The sequence below is a fragment of the Mirounga angustirostris genome, unplaced genomic scaffold (genome assembly GCF_029215605.1).
Source record: "Mirounga angustirostris isolate CCGP_5_RB_7025 unplaced genomic scaffold, mMirAng1.0.hap1 SCAF_8, whole genome shotgun sequence".
Lineage (NCBI taxonomy): Eukaryota > Metazoa > Chordata > Mammalia > Carnivora > Phocidae > Mirounga > Mirounga angustirostris.
In genome coordinates, this window is record NW_026991716.1 from 32,748,678 (window position 1) to 32,768,259 (window position 19,582).

The following is a 19,582-nucleotide window of genomic DNA, read 5'->3' on the forward strand; positions in this document are numbered from 1 at the left end:
GAGCATGATCAGGGGGAGGAGCAGAGGAGAGGGGAGAGGGAACCTCAAGCTGAGTCTGCGTTGTGTGTGGATCTGGAGCCTGACTCGGGGCTCGATCTCACAACCCCGAGCACCCCCCAGGCACCAGGTGTTATCAGTGTTTTCAACTCAACAAATGTTTTTGAACCATGGCAATGGTTTGGACCAAAACTTGAGGTCTGAACCAATTGCTGAAATGAACACCCATAAGTGGCCAAGTAAGTGTTGTCTCAGTTTTTGACGAACTCTTCCCGGAAGGTGGGTATCTCTGGAAAAATCCTAGGAAAATGAGTCTTTCCTTGTAACCACAGCTAAATTTAGGGCCCAGGGCTTTGCTCTGATTATTATATAATATAAACTAAACTGAGGACATGGTGACTTTCCTGGGCTTACTGCTTTGCAGGTTATCTAGACCCTGGTGCTGGGGAACGCTGCCTCCCTCTAAAAACCACTGATTGTCCTAAAAACAGTTTAAAATATGTTTTTTTTAAACTATTGAAAAGATGATGTAAAAGAGTTGGTAAGGCCCATTTTAAAGTAGAAAGATCCCCGAAATCCCGCCACACAATGGTTTTCGTTGCAATCCCTTTCCACATGCCACATTTTTATGTACTGCTTTTCCTTGATTCTAAAACACCATCAATTTTAAGATGCAGCATCAATTTACTAAAAGCTTTTTAGGGAGAAAAAGAAACCACCACAAGAACGTATTAAGAATGCCCATTGATTGTAAGATACATTCTGATATCAGAAACTTTAAAGTGTAGGGGGCAAAACCCATGCCTTAGAATTGAGGAATATAGTAGGAAAAAAATATATTGATCTATTTTACTTTGGTATGTATCATCAAGTGTTTCATTTTACTTTTCTCTCTCTCTCTCTCTCTCTTTTGAAGTAAGCTCTATGCCCAACATGGGGCTCAAACTCATGACCCTGAGATCAAGAGTCACATGCTCTGCTGAAAAGAAAAACTTTTCTTTTTTCCTTTTCTTCTCCTCTCAAATGTTTTAAATTATTTGATTTTTGAATTGGAAACACTCTCACATGGTTCAACATTCAGAAGGTACAAAAGGATTATCAGTGACTTGTCAGTCACTGCTCACCTCTGTCCCCTCCCCACAGGCCCCCAGTGTTTTCAGTCTCCTGGGTGTTATTCAGAGGTATGTTATGCTTATAACTGCGAGTGAAACCTTATATTCCCTGCCCCCCCCCCCCTTTAAAAAGGTTTTATTTATTTATTCGACAGAGACACAGCGAGAGATGGAACACAAGCAGGGGGAGTGGGAGAGGGAGAAGCAGGCTTCCCGCTGAGCAGGGAGCCCAATGCAGGGCTTGATCCCAGGACCCTGTTATCAGGACCTGAGTCGAAGGCAGATGCTTAACGACTGAGCCACCCAGGTGCCCCTTCCCTGCCCCCTTTTTAACACAGATGGTAGCTTATTATATTCCCCTCTCTGAGCATTGCTTTTTCACTTAACAAAATATCAAGATATATCAACACCATGTCCAGCCCATTTTGACTTTTGTTTTTCTAAGACTACATCACAAGCATCTCTTTATTTTTCTATATAATTGCGATAATTGTCCTTTTCAATGACTGTTTGGCTTTGTGGGGTGACTGGACCACATTTAGTAACAACTCCCCGTTGTTGAGCATTTAGATCGTTTGCAGTGTTGCTATGACAGAGCACACGCTATGGCCATGTACTCATTCAACAAGTATTTATATGACAACCATCAGTTGCGCTCCTCCTATGTACCAAAGTGCTCTCCCCTAAGGGGCTGACGGGCAAGCCGCTGGAGCGGCCATGGACATAAATAAGAGCCCAGAAGTGTTCCCATTGCCCCAAGGAGCCTCTGAGTACAGTCTGCGCTCCCACATGCTGAGCGCAGAGAAGGGTGATGATGCACCCACCCAGTGTGCTGGCCTGTGTAAACCAACACGTTGGGTTACAGCTAGTTGATGGGGCTCATGAGCGTGGTTAATGCGCACGTGCCGCGGACCCAGATTCCCGCCTCCAGGTGCTGACCCGGCACCGCCAGGGTCTCGGCTGCGGTGACATTTACAAAGGTGGTAAATGAAGACAGAATTAACCGTGGTTACCGCTTCAGAAGCATTTACCGTATGCCAGGAGAACCCCCTGCGGGGTTAACTATTATGTCCCCATTTTCTAGATAAGAAAACTAAGGCACAGAGATGGTGCGTAACTTGCCAGCGGTGCAGTGACGCGGCTGTGATTTGAGTCCCCGCAGCCCGGGCCCTGAGAGCAGCCGCTGGATTAAACCCCGGCAGCACTTTCTTTGTTCTGTGACCCCCCGCCCAATGCCTTTCCCTTCTTAAATCTCCAGGAGGGTGAACTCAAGTGCCTTTAATTCTCACTTGGAGGAGGAGCGATTTCCTACTTTGCGCCCGGCTTTTCTTCCTCTCCCGAGGATTGCCTGCCGGCAGCTTGGAGGTGGGGGCTCTCCTCCCCTGGGGACGAGGACGCAGAGCCTCTTCTTACCCCGCAGCCAGACCGCGCCGGGGAGACTCGGAGGCTGCGCGGGCGCAGACCTGGGGACTCAGTCAGCTGGTCTTGGGACCGCAGGGCCCTGGGCGGCTCCTCTTGGCTCAGACCTGCCCCCACCTTCCATTGTCTTTCCTCCGCCCCCTCCCCTCCCTCCCGTTCCGCAGACAGGTCCCCATCCCCCACCTCTCTCAGGTCCCCCCTCCCTTGTTCCGCAGACAGCTCCCCAGCCCCCACCTCTCTCAGGTCCCCCCTCCCTTGTTCCGCAGACAGCTCCCCAGCCCCCACCTCTCTCAGGTCCCCCCTCCCTTGTTCCGCAGACAGCTCCCCAGCCCCCACCTCTCTCAGGTCCCCCCTCCCTTGTTCCGCAGACAGCTCCCCAGCCCCCACCTCTCTCAGGTCCCCCCTCCCTTGTTCCGCAGACAGCTCCCCAGCCCCCCAGACAATGGCGAGTCCGAATCGCATCGCCCGGGCGGGCGTGCTGCGGGGAGCGCGGCCCTTCTGACCCAGCTACAGAACACAGGTAATGAAACCGGCCCGCTGATGCCCCGTCTCCTGCCCCACTTCTAATCATTCCATTCCTTCTCAGCTATGGCAACGAAAGGCCCTCTTCACCTCAGAATATTTCAAATGCCAAAACAAATAGCAACTTATGGCAAAGCGGGACCGGCCCCAGCGAATCTTCTTTGTTTACAGTCAAGGAAATAACAGTGAAAGCAGCACATAAGAAGGGCAGTGAACACTAGGTTTCCTTCCCCAACCCCCCAAACCGCCCCCGCCCCCCGCCCCAACCCTCCCTGGTACCCCTCCTCGGGAGTAACCCACCGTGAGTAGTTTTCGTTCTGGAATTTTAGCAGCGCCCACAGAGAGAATCTCTCTCTTTTTCCCCCCACCTTTTCAACATAAATGAGAGCATACTGTTTGGATCCTTGGTTTTTTTTTATTTTCATTTTTCCTACTTACCAATATATCTTGGAGAACTCTCCAGATGAGCACATCCGGATCTCCCTTATTCTTTACTATGGCTAAGGAGAATTACATTATATGACCATGCCATAATTCATTTAACTAGCTTTCCACTGAGAGATATTTAGGTTACTTCTGGATTTTTGCTATTACAATTGTTGCTGGATTGAACAATCCTGTGCATATATTTCTGGGGACTCCTGTGAGTATGTCTGTAGGATAAATTTCTACAAGTATTTATTTTAAAATGAATGGTGCCAAACTGCCCACCAGACTGTAGTTTTTCAAGGGAGACAGAACTGATAGCTTAGGCTTGATGGTTAAACCATTTAAAATAACCCAGACTCTATTTCATATGGGAGAGCATTTTTATGACTTCGAGCCACAAAAACACAAATCATAAAGGAAAAAGAATGATACATTTTAAACTTCTGTACCATAGAGACATCATAAAAAAGTTAAAAGACATTCCACAAACAGGGAGGGGATATTTGCTACGCATTTAATATTAGCTCATATTAGTACCAACATCTACACATTTTTTTAAAAAGATTTTATTTACTTATTTGACAGAGAGAGACACACAGCGAGAGAAGGAACACAAGCAGGGGGAGTGGGAGAGGGAGAAGCAGGCTTCCTGCCGAGCAGGGAGCCAGATGCGGAACTCGATCCCAGGACCCTGGGATCATGACCTGAGCCAAAGGCAGACGCTTAACCAACTGAGCCACCCAGTGCCCCTCTACACATTCTTGACAAAAGACAAACACTGCTCCCACCCCAAAGGGAAGAGGCTAAGAACAAGCAATTGAGAGAAGGGGAGACTGGATTGACCAACGGATGGGAGAAATGATGCACAGCCTCACGAATAACCTGGAAAATATCCACTGAACAACGAGATAGCATTTCATATCACTCAGACTGGCAACATGTTCCATTCTGGTAACACCAAGAGAAGCAAAGCAATTAGACCTCTTACAAACTCTCAGTGGGCGCATAACTTGGCATGACCACTATAGGCAGCAATAGTCAAATTGAAGAAATGCCCTTTGCGTTAACTATATTTTCTTACTCTGTATATTCTGGATGCTCTGGCCTGTGTGGCTTGCCTCACCCGGGAGAGACTGCCTGCCCATCCCACCCCTCACCCTAGGGCTAGCCAGTTCTTAGAGCAAAGAGCTGGGAGTACACCTTTCCTATGCAAACAAGCAATCTGGAGCCCAGACTCTGACCCACTTCCTCTATCAGCTGGTGACATTCCAGGAGGTGACATTCCTCTGGCCTCATCGCCCAGGGCCAGTTACGAGACAGCTAGAGACCACCCCTGTAGTTCACAGCCCTGGCAAGGCATGCCCCCTGGGCTCTGGAAATGTAAGTGCGGATGTCCCCCTTAACCAGCGGCTCGCTTTCCATGGTTTCAATTACCAGTGGTCAACCACGGACAGGAAGCAGATGATCCTCCTTCTGATGTCATGTCAGAAAGTCGGTAGTAACCCCATGCTGTGTCCCATGCCTGCGTCTTTCACCTCCCGTCCTCTCATCATGGGGGCATCTTGTCACCTCACATCAGCACGGGAAGGGTGAGCACAGTACAGTAAGATATTTTGAGAGAGTGACCACATTCGCACAACTTTTATTACAGAATTTTGTTATGATTGGGTTATTATTCATTATGGTTGCTATTTATCTCTTATTTACTGTGCCTAATTTATAAATTAGACTTTATCATAGGTATGTACGTATAGGACAAAACATCGTATATATAGGGCTCAGTACTATCCATGGTTTCGGGGATCTGCTGGGGGTCTTGGAGCATGTTCCCAGCAGATAGGGGGGACTGCTGTAATAGAAGTCTTCTTTTTTTGTTGTTGTTAAAGATTTTATTTATTTATTTGACAGAGAGAGACAGCAATAGAGGGAACACAAGCAGGGGAAGGGTCAGAGGGAGAAGCAGGCTCCCCACTGAGCAGGGAGCCCGATGCAGGGCTCGATCCCAGGACCCTGGGATCAATACCTGAACTGAAGGCAGACGCTTAACAACTGAGCCATCCAGGCGCCCCAAAATCTTCTTTCAATCGCATTAGCCTCTCCCATCATCACTCAGTCTCCTCCGAACATTCAGATTTTGTGGCTGCAATTGATACACCCACACTGTGACCTGAAAAATTCCCATGCCCTACAAAGGGAGATGTATATAAGAGTGCTCACTGCAGCATTGTTGGTTATAGTGAAACACTGGAAACAACCAGAATGTCCATCAGTAGAATGATGTTGTCCCATGGTCCCATAATGGGCTACCCAAAAGCAGCAAAATGAAAAGACGAGAGCCTTGTGTATCACAACACTGAATGAAAATGGCAAATCGCAGAATAAATCAATGTGTTTGCTTACGTGAAATTTAGAAATATGTATAAAACAATACTACACATTGTTTATAAATCGTATTCTTGTAATAAAAGTGTAAAAACATGGAGGAGACAGATTCTGTCCAAACTGGGAACCTGGTTTCCCGTGGGAAGGGGAGTGTGAGGTAAGATTAGGAAACGGTTCAAAGGAGGTTTCACCTCCATCTGTGGTGTTTCACTCCTTTAAGGCCAAATATTTGACCGAGATGTGGTGAAATGTTAAGGTTGTTCAATATGTCTGGTAGGTACTTGGATGTTTGCTGTTCTATTTTGGTACTTTACTGTATGTGGGAGCTATTTCATAATGAGAAGATATGATTTCTCAAGGTCGTATAAAGGACAACATGACAGGATGACAGGATGCCGGCAAGCTCTGTCCCCACCTCCGCCGTGTCAGATTTCCTCCTCTCTCCTTGAGCCTCATTTTTAAAAATTGCTGACTTTTTAGAAAAAGGTGTAAACACTTGCACCACATGGAGAATACCCCGATAGTCAATCAAGTATTCGTTTGCTATCCTCGGTGCGGTAGCCAGCCTCCAAATCGACCCTTAACAATTCCTACCTTCTGGTATTCACACCCCTCCTACATTTTACCCGGGTTGGCCTGTGTGGCCAATGGAATATGGCAGAAGGGATGGTATTGCTTTTGAGATGAGGTTATAAAAAGACTACAATTTCCATATTGGGTTCACGCTATTTCTTGTTCTCTCTCTCTTTCTCTCTCTTCCTCTCTCTCACTTTCTTGCATCTCACTCTGGGGAAAGCACACTGTCCTCTTCTGAGCAGCCCCTTGGAGAGGTCGGTGTAGTGAGGCATCAGAGCTTTCTATCAATAGCCAATCTGTGACACAGCAATAGGTAACTAATACACTCCATGTGTCCGCCATGTTTCCCCCGTGGGTACAAGATGACTGCCACAGCTCCAAACATCGAGTTCTCACAGGGCGTCAGCTCAGGCAGGAAGAACAGCGGGTGGAGCCACAGGGGCTCTCCCTATGTACTTTCTCCTTTTACCAAAGAGGAAAGTATTCCTTAGAAGCCACCAGCAGATTTGCCCTTGCTTCTCACTGACCACAACTGGATCTTATGATTGCTCCTAGATGCAAGGGGGGCTGGAAAATCAAGTATCAGGTCTTTCAGCTACTGTATAGGGATGTGGGCAGAGAACAAGTGGATGGGGAATGGCTACCGTGTAACAACCACAGGAGCTGCCAGCCCTTCCCACAGTTTCACTTTGTCTGGTTATTTCCACCCGGCACTCTTCACTTTTTCCTCCATACTCTGTATTCACTGTGAACTGGAAAGTAAGCCTTAATTAGATTCAGGTTAAACATTATTGGCAAGATTATTCATGGGCGATGCCGTGACCTTCATACTCACTCACCTCAAGAAACAACCAGTTTCATCACTAAATAAACATTTTACAAGATTTGAGCAGAGGGTGGTGCGCCGTCATTGAGAAGCTAACCCAGAATCCAGATGCTGTCTTTCTCCCTGACAGCTGTGTCCTGGGCAGCTTCACATATTTTATACATGTGGGAACTCTGGGTTCCTCTGTAAATTCGTTGTGGGTTGTCTTGTTGGGATCGTGCATGGTGAGCGGTCTCTGTTTCTTGCCCGTGACTGCCTTGGGAGCTGATGAGTCACCTGGGCAGTGCTAACTTAGTTCAAACCCCTGACAGGATTATGAGCCGACTTAAAAAATCAAATGCAGAAATGCTGGAATGAGATCCTTTCCTGATGGCCTCCACTTGAAGCTCTTAGGGCTTTCAGTATAACACCAGGAACGAGGGGAAATGAGATGAACGCTCTTAGTTGTTCAACTCCGAGGCCCAGGACAGGCGAGGCCTGCGGCCCACTGGCCCTCGTCAGATGTGCTCTACGGAGACTGCGGCCTAATCCAACAGCCGGGCTTGGGAAGCGGGGATGCCTGAGGCCGCGTCGGGACAAGGCACCATCCTTGAAAGGATGGTGGGCCCCAGCCTTCTCGAGCTCCGGCAGCCTGTGTAGAGCAAGGTGGTCTTGCTTCCTATTTCCTATATCCCCAGAGAACTGGGGATAGCGAGGTGAACCTAGAAGGAGAGTACTTGTCCAAGGTTGTCTTTCTTCAACATAGCCCCATGCTAGCCTCCTCTGAGTTCTCACCCTTCTCGGCTGCCTCAATGGCAGGGCTCTCTGCCCCCTCTCTGGAGCCTTCCCACCAGCTGTCTCCAGCTCCAACGTCTTCTTGCCTTCTCAGACACGTCTCAAAGTTAACTCGTCCTCTACCCAGTTTCCCCAGCTCGGCTGCAGTTTCCTTAAGCCAGCCAAAGGCCGCCCTACCCCTCCCGACCTGCAGGCTGAAAATGAGGCCTCAGTAGTGACTCATCCTCATCCAACCAGTCCCCTGGTCATGAGAGTCTCTGCAACCGTGGCTTCATTAGCTTGTCTTCCTGGCCTGGCCTCCAACATCTGTAGAAGGCTACAGTGCTATTCTCCTCCTTCATCCTCCAGTCCTGGTCTCTTTGCTGGGTCTGAGCCCCCCTGCCAGCTCCTCTTGCATGTCGCAAGTGGATCACAGCTTCCCCTTCCGACCCCATTTTCCATTCCACCTTATCTCCCAGATCCATCTGTTCCAGAAGCCTTGACCCTTACTACCCTTTAGTAATAATAATAACAGATGTACCACATGCCAGGCATTTTACAGCCATATCTTTATAGCTTCCGGCTTCTTCACATCCCCCAACCCCCAGCCCCACTATTTAGCTTCCCTGGTGCTTCCAGCCCATGCTACTCACCCTCGTATCTTAACTTTCCTGGCAGGAATCTCAGCCCTGCACAAGTTGGCCCTTAATTATAGACTGCCCCGTGTGGTTCTCTGGTTATTTCACGTGTGCTGGTCTTATTCCGAAGAAGCGGTTAAGCCTCATACCGCTCTGTGTGTGTGCGTGCGTGCCCGTACGTTTTCCCTCTTACACACACATTTAATCAAAGGTCCCTTCCCAGATGGAGGAGGCAATTATGTATCTTGAACTATCCACCCAAGAGAGAAAACTCCCTCCTAACTGAATCCCGGGCGTCACCCGCATTGTGGATTCCAGGGTGGACCAGGGAGGCCAAGAGGGGATGGGAGTTCCCTGCGACGGGCGAGGCCCTGACATCATATCCTAACAGAGTGCGGAGCTGGACTGAGCACTGAGTGGGGGACTTGGTGTCTCGATTCTAATTCTGCTCCTGCCACTGTACGGTCTTGGGGGGGTGGGGAGAGGTGTGATCTTGCCAGCTTTGTGACATCCGAGGCAGAGAAATTTGTGGACTGAGGAGGGGACTCCTTCCCAGGGCCTCAGTGCACAGCTCCAGGGGGGCATGACCAGTAGCCAACCTGGGTCCCCAGGCACCACCTCCTTTGCCCTCTGGGCTCCAACATACCTCTGACCCTGATGCCCTCATATCTGGCCTCCCAAGCTGTACATGCTTGGGGTTAAATATTGCCATCTCAAATCTATCATTAGAAGAGTGTGCGGTATGAAGCTCCAAACACTTGGAATGATCTAGATTTCAGATTGATTTTTTCCTGTGTGCTTAGGAGACAACATGAAAGTCTGGGGCTTGGCGAGAGGGTGCCACAGGTGAGTGGGTCAGTGTAGGGCCAGGGAGAAAGGGTGGGGAGAGATGGAGAGGCGGTGGTGGGTGGGGCCCTGAAGCCTGACTTCCCTTGCTTTACAATTTTGCCCGTGGCCAGTCCTAACATGTGAGCAAACGCCCACGTTCTTACGTAGGAGCAAATAAAAACAATTGTGTAACACACCACACACGCCCCACGGAACCTGGAGAAGGAGCCCAGGGAGGGGTGATGCCGTCGGGGGCATGGGTGGTGTGAGTGTGTCCCCCTCAAAAGCCATAACCAACCTGCTGGCTCTGGCCCCTGTGGGGGAGGGGGCACCTTCCTCTTGGAGGGAGGCCAGCATATAATTCCCTGGCCGCCTCAGCGTGTCGGGGAGAGAGGCACCCGCTGATAACCATCGGGGGAGGTTTTGCAACTCCGTGTGGGAAGCCTCCTGGGCTGCGGGCTGGCGGAGCAGTGCCTGCCTCTTTGGGATGGTCCGGGTGGTAGCTGCCGACACTGCTAGGCGTACGAGGCCCCGGGCAAGGGCTGAGGAGCCTGTGCCAGAGATGAATCGAGCCACGCCATGAAGCCAGGGGGCTGCTCGCAGGCCCAAGACGCTGCTCACATATTCGGGGTGCCTCCTGCACCTCGACCTGGGCCTGAAGCCTTTACCAGCCTTTGGGACTGCCTCCTGGAGGAGCTCGGCAGGCCCAGGCGGTGGCTGTGCGCGCCACCCGTGGGTGTCCCGGCCGACGGGAGAGACGGCCCGTTTCTCGGCTCGGGGCCGGCAGGGCAGCTTGGCCTGAGCTCCAGCAGGAGAGCAGCTTCCGAGGGGCGAGCACTGGGGGGCCGAGGAGATGGAAGAACAGGTGTTCAAGGGGGACCCAGACACTCCTCATTCCATCTCCTTCTCCGGCAGTGGGTTTCTCTCCTTCTACCAGGCCGGGGCCGTGGATGCCCTTCGAGACTTGGCCCCCCGGATGCTGGAAACCACCCATCGCTTTGCTGGGACGTCAGCAGGTGCAGTGGTCGCAGCTCTGGTCATCTGTGGGATTGAAATGGGTAAGGCCTTGGTTCTGGGTGCCCTGGGGGAGCCTCTGGGGAGAGTCCTCCAAGTGGAGCCTGAGGATCGCTTGGGGACGCTTCGGGGAACAGAGCCAGGCCTGCTGGGCGGTGGGAAAGCAAGAGGAGGGTTTGAGCGGGACGGTAGGCAGCTGGGACGTTTGAGGTTGGGGTCAGCCAGGTCCCAGTTTCTGACCCACTGGGTGAGTGTGGACCCATCTCTCCCTCTCCCCCTCCCTCAACACTCTTCTGTGATGCTCTGTGGGCCAGGGCCTGGGAGAGGGAAAGGCAGTAGCTTTCCTCCAACATCCTGGTCTTGGAAGTTATGCCATGACACAGTCGGATACTGGGGTGAAGTGTCATTCCTGTTTGGCCTCTTTTAAAGTGCCTGTATTAATATTAAAGTATTGTCCCTGGGTGGGGCAATACTTCACATCTTTACTGCCTCGGCGGGGTAGGTTTGTCCGCTCAGCTTCCAGGTGGCTGGAGAGGTAGAAGCCCTGTGGCTACGGGGATGAACCAGAGGGGGAGAAACCGGGAAGGAATCCGGGAGATCTCACTTCACCTTCTTTCCTGCGGTGCGGGGCCCCAGAGAGAAGGATGGGGTCCCACCTCTGAGCCAGAGGGCAGGGGAAACGGACACGTGCCCAGTAGTCCCACACTGCAGGGCTAGACCAGCGTCCTCGAGGGCTGCCTCGAGTGCATTTATTCATTCACTGTGCCACTGTACAAAGTCCGTGCGCCGCCCGCCCTGACCCGTGAAGCAGACATTCTAGAAGGATGAGACAGAAAGTAAACATTCAGACAGGTAACCTGATGATGTCACCTCAGGACGCCATGAGATCTATGGATAAAATGGTAGCAGGAAAGGGGCAGAGAATAAAGTGGGGGCTATTTTTTTTTAAGATTTTATTTATTTATTTGAGACAGAGAGAATGAGAGACAGAGAGCATGAGAGGGAGGAGGGTCAGAGGGAGAAGCAGGCTCCCCGCCGAGCAGGGAGCCGGATGAGGGACTCGATCCCGGGACTCCAGGATCATGACCTGAGCCGAAGGCAGATGCTTAATGACTGAGCCACCCAGGCACCCCATAAGAGTATTTCTTTTATTTTTTTTTAAGATTTTATTTATTTATTTGAGAGAGAGAGAATGAAAGACAGAGAGCATGAGAGGGGGGAGGGTCAGAGGGAGAAGCAGACTCCCTGCCGAGCAGGGAGCCCGATGTGGGACTCGATCCCGGGACTCCAGGATCATGACCTGAGCGGAAGGCAGTCGCTTAACCAACTGAGCCACCCAGGTGCCCCTGCAATACCTTTTATTGCCTAATGTCAGGAGTGACATCTATCATTTCAGCTGCATTCAGTCAGTCTCACACACCAACCCTGGAGGAGAGTATGGGGAAGGGGCTCCACAACGGTATAAATAGCAGGAGGCAGGGATTATTTTTTTTAATTAAATTTTTTTTTAAAGATTTTATTTATTTATTTGAGAGAGAGAGAATGAGAGAGAGCACATGAGAGGGGGGAGGGTCAGAGGGAGAAGCAGACTCCCCGCCGAGCAGGGAGCCCGATGCAGGACTCGATCCCGGGACTCCAGGATCATGACCTGAGCGGAAGGCAGTCGCTTAACCGACTGAGCCACCCAGGCGCCCAAGTGGGGGCTATTTTAGAAGGAGTGGTCAGGGAAGCCTTTTTGGAGGAGGCGGCATTCAAACAGAGGCCAGAGTGATGTGAAGATGGGAGGAAGAGCGTTCCAGGGGGACGAGCGGCCGGGGAGCCAGGAGTGGGCGCCACGGCTGGAGAGGCAGGCGGGGGTCAGATGGCGCAGGCGCGATGCCTCGCAGCCAGGGCACCACGCTCGGGCTTCACCGGGAGAGCCGAGGAGCACCGGCAGGCTGGACGGGGGTGGCGTGGCGAGGTGGTGAAGAGCGTGTGCTCCGGCGGGGTTGGATCCCAGCTCCGCCATTTCACCATGTGGACCTGGGGCGAATTACTGAATGCTCTGTGCCTCCGTTTCTGCCCCTGTGAAGTGGAGATTCCGCCTGGACCTAATGCCCAGTGTTGTCAAAGCATTAACTGAGCGAGAGTGACGGGTTTACCACGGTGCCTGGCACATGGCGATGCTTGGTGTGTCCCAGCTGCCTGGTTGGGGTTTTTAAGGAACCTCAGCTGCTGGCAGACTGAGTTGGAGAGGGAAGGGTGGCCGCAAGGAGACTAGCGGGAGACTCTGGCGTGTGTGTCTAGCGAGGGGTGAACGCAGCGGGGAGCCGGGTCTTGAGGGGCGGTGAGAAGCCGGTGGGTTCGGGATGTACTTTGGAGGGAGAGCCAGTGAGACTTGCCAAAGGGCCAGCAGCGGTGCGGGAGGAAGGGCTACCAGCGGGCCGCCTTCCTGCCTGGGGACCTCTGTGCTGGGTGAGAAGTCTGTCTTCATTGTGAAGAATAATAGTGACGCCCATTCACCGGGTACCTTATGGGCAAGATCGTTTTTTTCCTTCGAATATTTCGCAAGTTATAAATTCTTTCTCACTGTAAAAAAATTCAAACAACGCAAAAGTATATAGGGTTTTTCTTTTTAAAGCCTCTGCTCACCCTCCTTGTCCCCAATCCCACTCTCCCTCCTGTAGCCAGTTCTAAGCACTGTGCTTAGATCCTTCTAGATCTTCTTTTTTTTCACTTAAAAACATTTTTTAATTCCAGTATGGTTAACATAGAGTGTTGTATTCATTTCAGGTGTACAATATAGCTATGCAACAATTCTATACATTACTCGGTGCTTATCCTGATAAGTGTGCTGTTAATCCCCTTCACCTGTTTCACCCATCCCCCACCCATCTCCCCCTCTGGCAAGCACCTGTTCTCTATGGTTAAGAGTCAGTTTGGGGGTTTGTCTCTTTTTTTCCTTGTTCGTTTGTTTTGTTTCTTAAAGTCCACCTGGGAGTGAAATCATGGTATTTGTCTTTCTCTGCCTGACTTATTTCACTTAACATGATACCCTCAGGGTCCATCCACGTCGTTGCAAATGGCAAGATTTCATTCTTTTTTATGGCTGAGTAATTATCCATTCATCTATCAATGGACACTTGGGCTGCTATTATAAATAATGCCGCAATAAACATAGAGGTACATATATCCTTCTGAATTAGTGTTTTTGTATTCTTTGGGTAAATACCCAAGAGCGGAATTGCTGGATCATATGGTAATTCTATTTTTAACATTTTGAGGAACCTCCATACTGTTTTCCATAGTGGCTGCACCAGTTTGCATTCCCACCAACAGCACACAAGGGTTCCCTTTTTCCCACACACTCACCAACACTTGCTGTTTCTTGTGTTTTTGATTTTAGTCATTCTGACAGGTGGGAGGTGCTGTCTCCTTGTGGTTTTGATTTGCATTTCCCTGATGATGAGTGACATGGAGCATCTTTTCATGGGTCTGTTGGTCCCCCTACATCTTTTTTTAATGCCCAGAGTCCTCTTTGAATGTAGCAGTTAATGCTTCAGCCGCACAATAGACCCTAGAACAAGCCTTCAGAAAGGAGCTGGGTGAGAGCCCGCACTCTCTCATCTGGGAATCACAGAACTCCTGCCCTTGGAGACATCCTGCCTCTGGGATTCTCTCCCTTTCCAGGTATCTGTGTCACTCACCTGCTCCATTGCTCCCAGCCTCTTCATGTCTTTATTTTGACTTCTTAAAGTACACCATCTGAGAGAGTCAATGGTGTTTCCATCCTCTGGCATTTAAGGACTCATCAGAATTCATTCATTTCAATCAGTTCAACCCATACTGTCAAAAACGGACTCGGACAGGCTGAGGGGAGAGGCACTAGAACCCATGGGGAAACCTAACTGTAGGTGTGACTAAGGCCTGGACCACGCACACTGCCCGTGATCAGGAGAGAAGTTCAAGGAGGATGCACATGGGACTTGCCCTTGTCACTCAGCGGCCTGTTTCTGAGATTTATCCATGTCATTCCAGCCTCCTTCATTTGGGTTAACTGCCACGTAATTTACTGTTAGCACTGTTCTAAGTCTTCAGCATATTAATTCACCCAGTCCTCACAGCACCCCCCTGAGGTGAAAACTATAATTGCCTCCATTTACAGAGGAGGAAACTGAGTCACAGAAGATTTAACTAACTTGCCTAAAGTGATACAAACAAGCACGCTGAAAATCGGGGATTAGAACCCAGTCTGGTCTTACCTTTTATTTACTTATTTATTTATTTATTTTTATTTTAAAAATTTTTTAAAGATTTATTTATTTCAGAAAGAGAGAGGGTGTGCACAAGTGGAGGGGGGAGGGCTAAGGGCGGGGAGGAGCCTGTGTTGAGCACAGAGCCCAATGTGGGGCTCAAGCTCACGATCCTGAGATCGTGACCTGAGCCAAAACCAAGAGTTGGACACTTAACTGACTGAGCCGCCTAGGCACCCCTGGCCTCACCTTTTAAACCACTCTGTTTCTTGACAAAGCAGTGTCAGGGAGTGCCAATGCCGGTTGCATGGCTCCTAGGGTCAGGGAAGTCTCTCAGAGCAGATGGAATTTGCACCCGGACCTGGAGGGGGCGAGGGAGTGAGCCACGAGACTATCTGGGGAGAGCATTCTACAAAGAGGGACAAGTGACTTGTGAAACTCCCTGTCATCAGTCAGAAGCAGAGCAAGAAGCAGGACTCCATTTCCTGACTTTCTTTGGGATCTTTACCTCTTTCAGTATATATTCCATTAAGACTATATCATGGCTCATCTAGCCATTCTGTGGATGGAACAGCCACGTTTTTGTTATCAACAACACTGTGATGAACATCCTTGTTCACGTCTCACATGCCCACATAGAATGTTTTCCTAGGATACGCATTCACATTAACATTACCAGACTTGGGGCGCCTGGGTGGCTCAGTTGGTTAAGCAGCTGCCTTCGGCTCAGTTCATGATCACAGGGTCCTGGGATGGAGCCCCACGTCGGGCTCCTTGCTCAGCGGGAAGTCTGCTTCTCCCTCTGCTGCCCCCACCCCGCTTTTGAGCTCTCTCTCTCTCTCTCTGTCAAATAAATAAAATCTTTAAAACAAAAAACAAAAAACATTACCAGACCTGACTAAAGTATTCTTCCGAAGTGTGTGTACCAATTTAATCCCTAGCAGTGTATACAAATACTAATCTCCCCACAATGTCACCAGCTCCTGGAACTGTCAGACTTCAAAGTTCTAAGTCAATCTAATGAATGTGAAACTATATCTCATTTTATTTTGCTTATTTAATCTTAGTATCCTGATTGGTAGTCATGTTAAGCATGTTTTTATTGTATGTGTTATCTGTGTATTTATTGCCTACTTGTGCGCCCTCTTCTGTGACTTGCCTGTTTGCTCTTGAACTTTTCCTGTTTTCTTTTTCGACCATTACCTTGTTCCCTTTAACTTGCCGATGTTCTTTATATAGTCTGCACACGAATCATGCGTCAGTTATAAGCATTGCCGCTCTCCTGTTTCACTCCATGGCTTGTCTTTTTATTTTGGGGATGTCTTTTGTCATTCAGAAAATTTCAGTCTGAAGCACAGTCAAATGTATCAGTCTTTTCCTCTTACAAGTTCTGTTTTAATATCTTTACTTTGTTACAATTATATCTTCTATATTTCCTTTCAAAAGTTCTAGGATTTTTTGCTCTTCAATTAATCCAGCTGGAATTTATTTTGTGGCTAGTTTAAGGTGGAAATAAAAATTTTTTCATTGTTTTGCCACATGATTACCAATTTCCTCACACCATTTATAAGCAACCCTTTTCACCCTGGTTTGAGATGCTCCCTGTGGCTTATTCAAGCTCCTGGATTCTCAAGGGTCTGTCCCTGGAGTCTCTCTTCCCTCCCACTGGTGAATTTGTGTATTTCTATACCACGTCTCACTGTTTTAATCACCGTAGCCTTATTATAAACGGCCATCCCTCTCCTCTGCTCCTTTCTGGATTTATTATTCAAGTATTGCCTCTGTTATTCATGGCCCCTCTTTCCTCCTTGTGAAAAAACTCTGTTGGGATTTTAATTGAAATTATATCATCCCATTTATAAATATAGTCTCTCTCTCTATTTCTTCTGGCCTTTTATGTCATTCAATAAAGATTCTGTATCTTTTATTGGATTTATTAGCTTTTGTTGCTATGAAAAATGGGTTCTTGTTTCCAATGGCATTTTCTGATGTAATTGATTACTGTTGGTATAGAGGAATGGTGATTGTTTTTGCACATCGATCTTGTTTTGAGCAAACTTGTGAACATTTTTAATAGTTCCAGGAGTTTGTTGGTAGATTATTTCATATTTTATATGTAAACAATCACCGTATCTCCATATAACCAGAAGTTTGTCTCTTTTTTAAAAAATTCTTTGGGGTGCCTGGCTGGCTCAGTCGGTTAAGCCTCCGACTCATGATTTTCGCTCAGATCATGATCTCAGGGTCGTGAGATCGAGCCCCACACTGGGTTCTGTGCTGGATATGGAGCCTGCTTAAGATTCTCTCTCCCTCTCCCTCTGCCCCTCTCCTCCTCCCCCACTCATGTGTGCATGCTCCTTCTCTCTCTCTTAAAAAAAAAAAAATTCTTCAAAATGTGGCATGTGGGGCCTCTCTCCTCCGGTCACACTCCCTCCTCTTGTTCCACTGAGCTTTCTGCCCTGAGGTTGCCTGTTTTTTTCCTGTGAAAGCAGAGGCAGCAATGGGTCCACCTTCTGGAGATAGGACCAATTTGGGGTACGTGAAAGTGTTTGTAAAAACACTTAGCACAGTGCCTGGTTTTCATTAGTGGTGTAGTAAAGGTTTCTGTTCATTTATTCATTTACCTGAGGATAGATGTGTCTTTGTGATAACTGGTGGGGGGACTCAGAATTTCCAATCTGGTCAAAAGTGGGCCTGGGAACTTGCCCCCAGGTGTAGTTGCATAATTTTGAAAAATAAACTTATTTCTTATTAAAGAACGGGGATTGGGTGGACTTAAAACCCCATTTCCGCTTTAGCTACTACTCGGCACCTTTCCCCCTATAAAAACTACACGGCAAGCTCCTCCTTTCTTCCTTCCTTCCTTCGACAAGTCTTTTCTTTTTTTTTTTTAATTTTATTTATTTATTTGAGAGAGAGAGAGAAAGCACAGCAGGAAGAGGGGCAGAAGGAGAGGGAGAAGCAGACTCCCTGCTGAGCAGAGAGCCCGATGTGGGGCTCGATCCCGGGACCTTGGGATCCCGGGACCAGGAGCCAACCGACTGAGCCACCCAGGCGCCCTTCAACAAGTGTTTTCTGAGCATATGCTAGGCTCTGCAGAGGACACAGAGTTATAATACAAAATGAAACTCCGCTTTTGCTCTCAAGGAACTTACAGCCTACTCAAATGCCTGGGCAGCTAGCAAGTAGGTATAACACAAGAAAGTTCCAGCTGAATGTCGGACAATTCAAAGGCAGAGGAGTGCAGAGGAAGGGAGCCTCATGGAGGGAAGCCTCATGGAAGTGGCATCCAAGCTGGGGCTTGAGAGGTGAGGAGAAGTCCCACGGGGAGGGATAGGTTGGGCAGGAGCCTAGGCTTCTAGTGAGGACCGGGCATTACAACACAACAGTAACACAGCGGGGAAACGTGACGCCTCCAGGGCGTGGGGAATAGAGCAGGTTGACTGATGTCAGGGGCCTTGTACAAGGTCAGAGAAGCTGCTTTTGGCTCCGCGAGAGTTGTCCAAGATGCGAAAGGGCCGCTCCTGAAGAAAGGAGCACCTGCGCTCGGAGAGGCCCGCACAGAAGCTGGGAGGCGCCTATCTGGTTGCTGCTCCCATGGGTCCCCTTCATTGGGTGCGGTCACCGAGATGACCTGTAAACCCGAGGTCTCCAGCTTCCCAGACTGGGACGACCCAGTCTAAACATAAGACCCAGTGTAAACATAATTCTCAAAAAAAAAAAAAGTTTCATGATAGGATACCATACTCTACTGCCACAATTTTAATATTCTCTTCCAGTCATTAAAACAACCTTCATTAAATCAGTGGTCTTCTCAGTTGCACATGAGAATCACTCGGGGCGCTTTTAAAATGTCCAGTGCCCAGGCTTCTCACCAAATGAATTAAATCACGATCCCCCCAGGGCGGAACCCAGGCACTAGTGTTTAATCTACCCCCAGGGGATTCCACCATGCAGCCTGGGTGGAGACCCAATGTGCTTTGAAAATCTAAGATGTACCACCTCCCTAAGACTCTATGAATGTCTGACCAGGCAGTGGAAGTGGGTTGGGCATTTCCTGAGCAAACCTGCGAAACGCCCATCACAGTCCTGGACTAATGACAATTCTCTGTCTGATTATTAAAGGGGAATGGCTTTTCCCAGGGTAAAAAGAAACCGTTTCACCACAGAGGCTTTAGGTTGGATTCGAGTCTGTGAATTCCTCTGGCTGGGCCATAAATGAGGAAGACTGATTTTGTTAAGGGGTTGGTGCCTCCCTTCCTCTTAGCCCATTCCCATGTTGAAGCCCCTTTTCAGAGAAACTGGTGGACACCCCTGGCCCAGAGCCTCCCCTGGCTGTCTTTATTTTTCTCTTCTACACCCTCACTTTGGTCTTTAACTTGCAAGAACGGCGTTATTGAGATATAATTCACATACCATACAATTCACCCATTTAAATCATATAATTCAATGGGTTTTAGTATATTCAGAAAGTGGTGCATCCATGATCACAATCGATTGTAGAACATTTTAATTACCCCCCAAAGAAAGCCCATACACTTTAACTGTCACCTCTCAATTCCTGCATCCCCCCCCCACGTGTCTGGCAGCTGCTAATCTACTTTCTGTCTCTGTGGATTTGTCTAGTCTGGATATTTCGTATCAGTGGGATCGCACAATATGTGGTCTTTCATGTTCAGCTTCTTTTATTTATTTTTTAAATATTTTTTCTTAGATTTTATTTATTTATTTGACAGAGAGAGACAGAGAGAGAGCACAAGCAGGGGGAGTGGCAGGCAGAGGGAGAAGCAGGCTCCCCGATGAGCAGGGAGCCCAACGCGGGACTCGATCCCAGGACCCTGAGATCATGACCTG

At 48.9% G+C, this 19,582-nt stretch overlaps 1 protein-coding gene across 1 annotated transcript in view; it reads left to right on the forward strand.

Moving 5' to 3' along the window:
* Window positions 1-9,732: 9,732 nt before the first annotated feature.
* PNPLA1 (patatin like phospholipase domain containing 1) overlaps window positions 9,733-19,582 on the forward strand; it is a 45,811-nt gene continuing 35,961 nt past the window's right edge. The window contains 1 exon segment of the mRNA XM_064597530.1: window positions 9,733-10,540. Coding sequence (XP_064453600.1) covers window positions 10,336-10,540 — 205 coding nt within the window. The 5' untranslated portion in view covers window positions 9,733-10,335.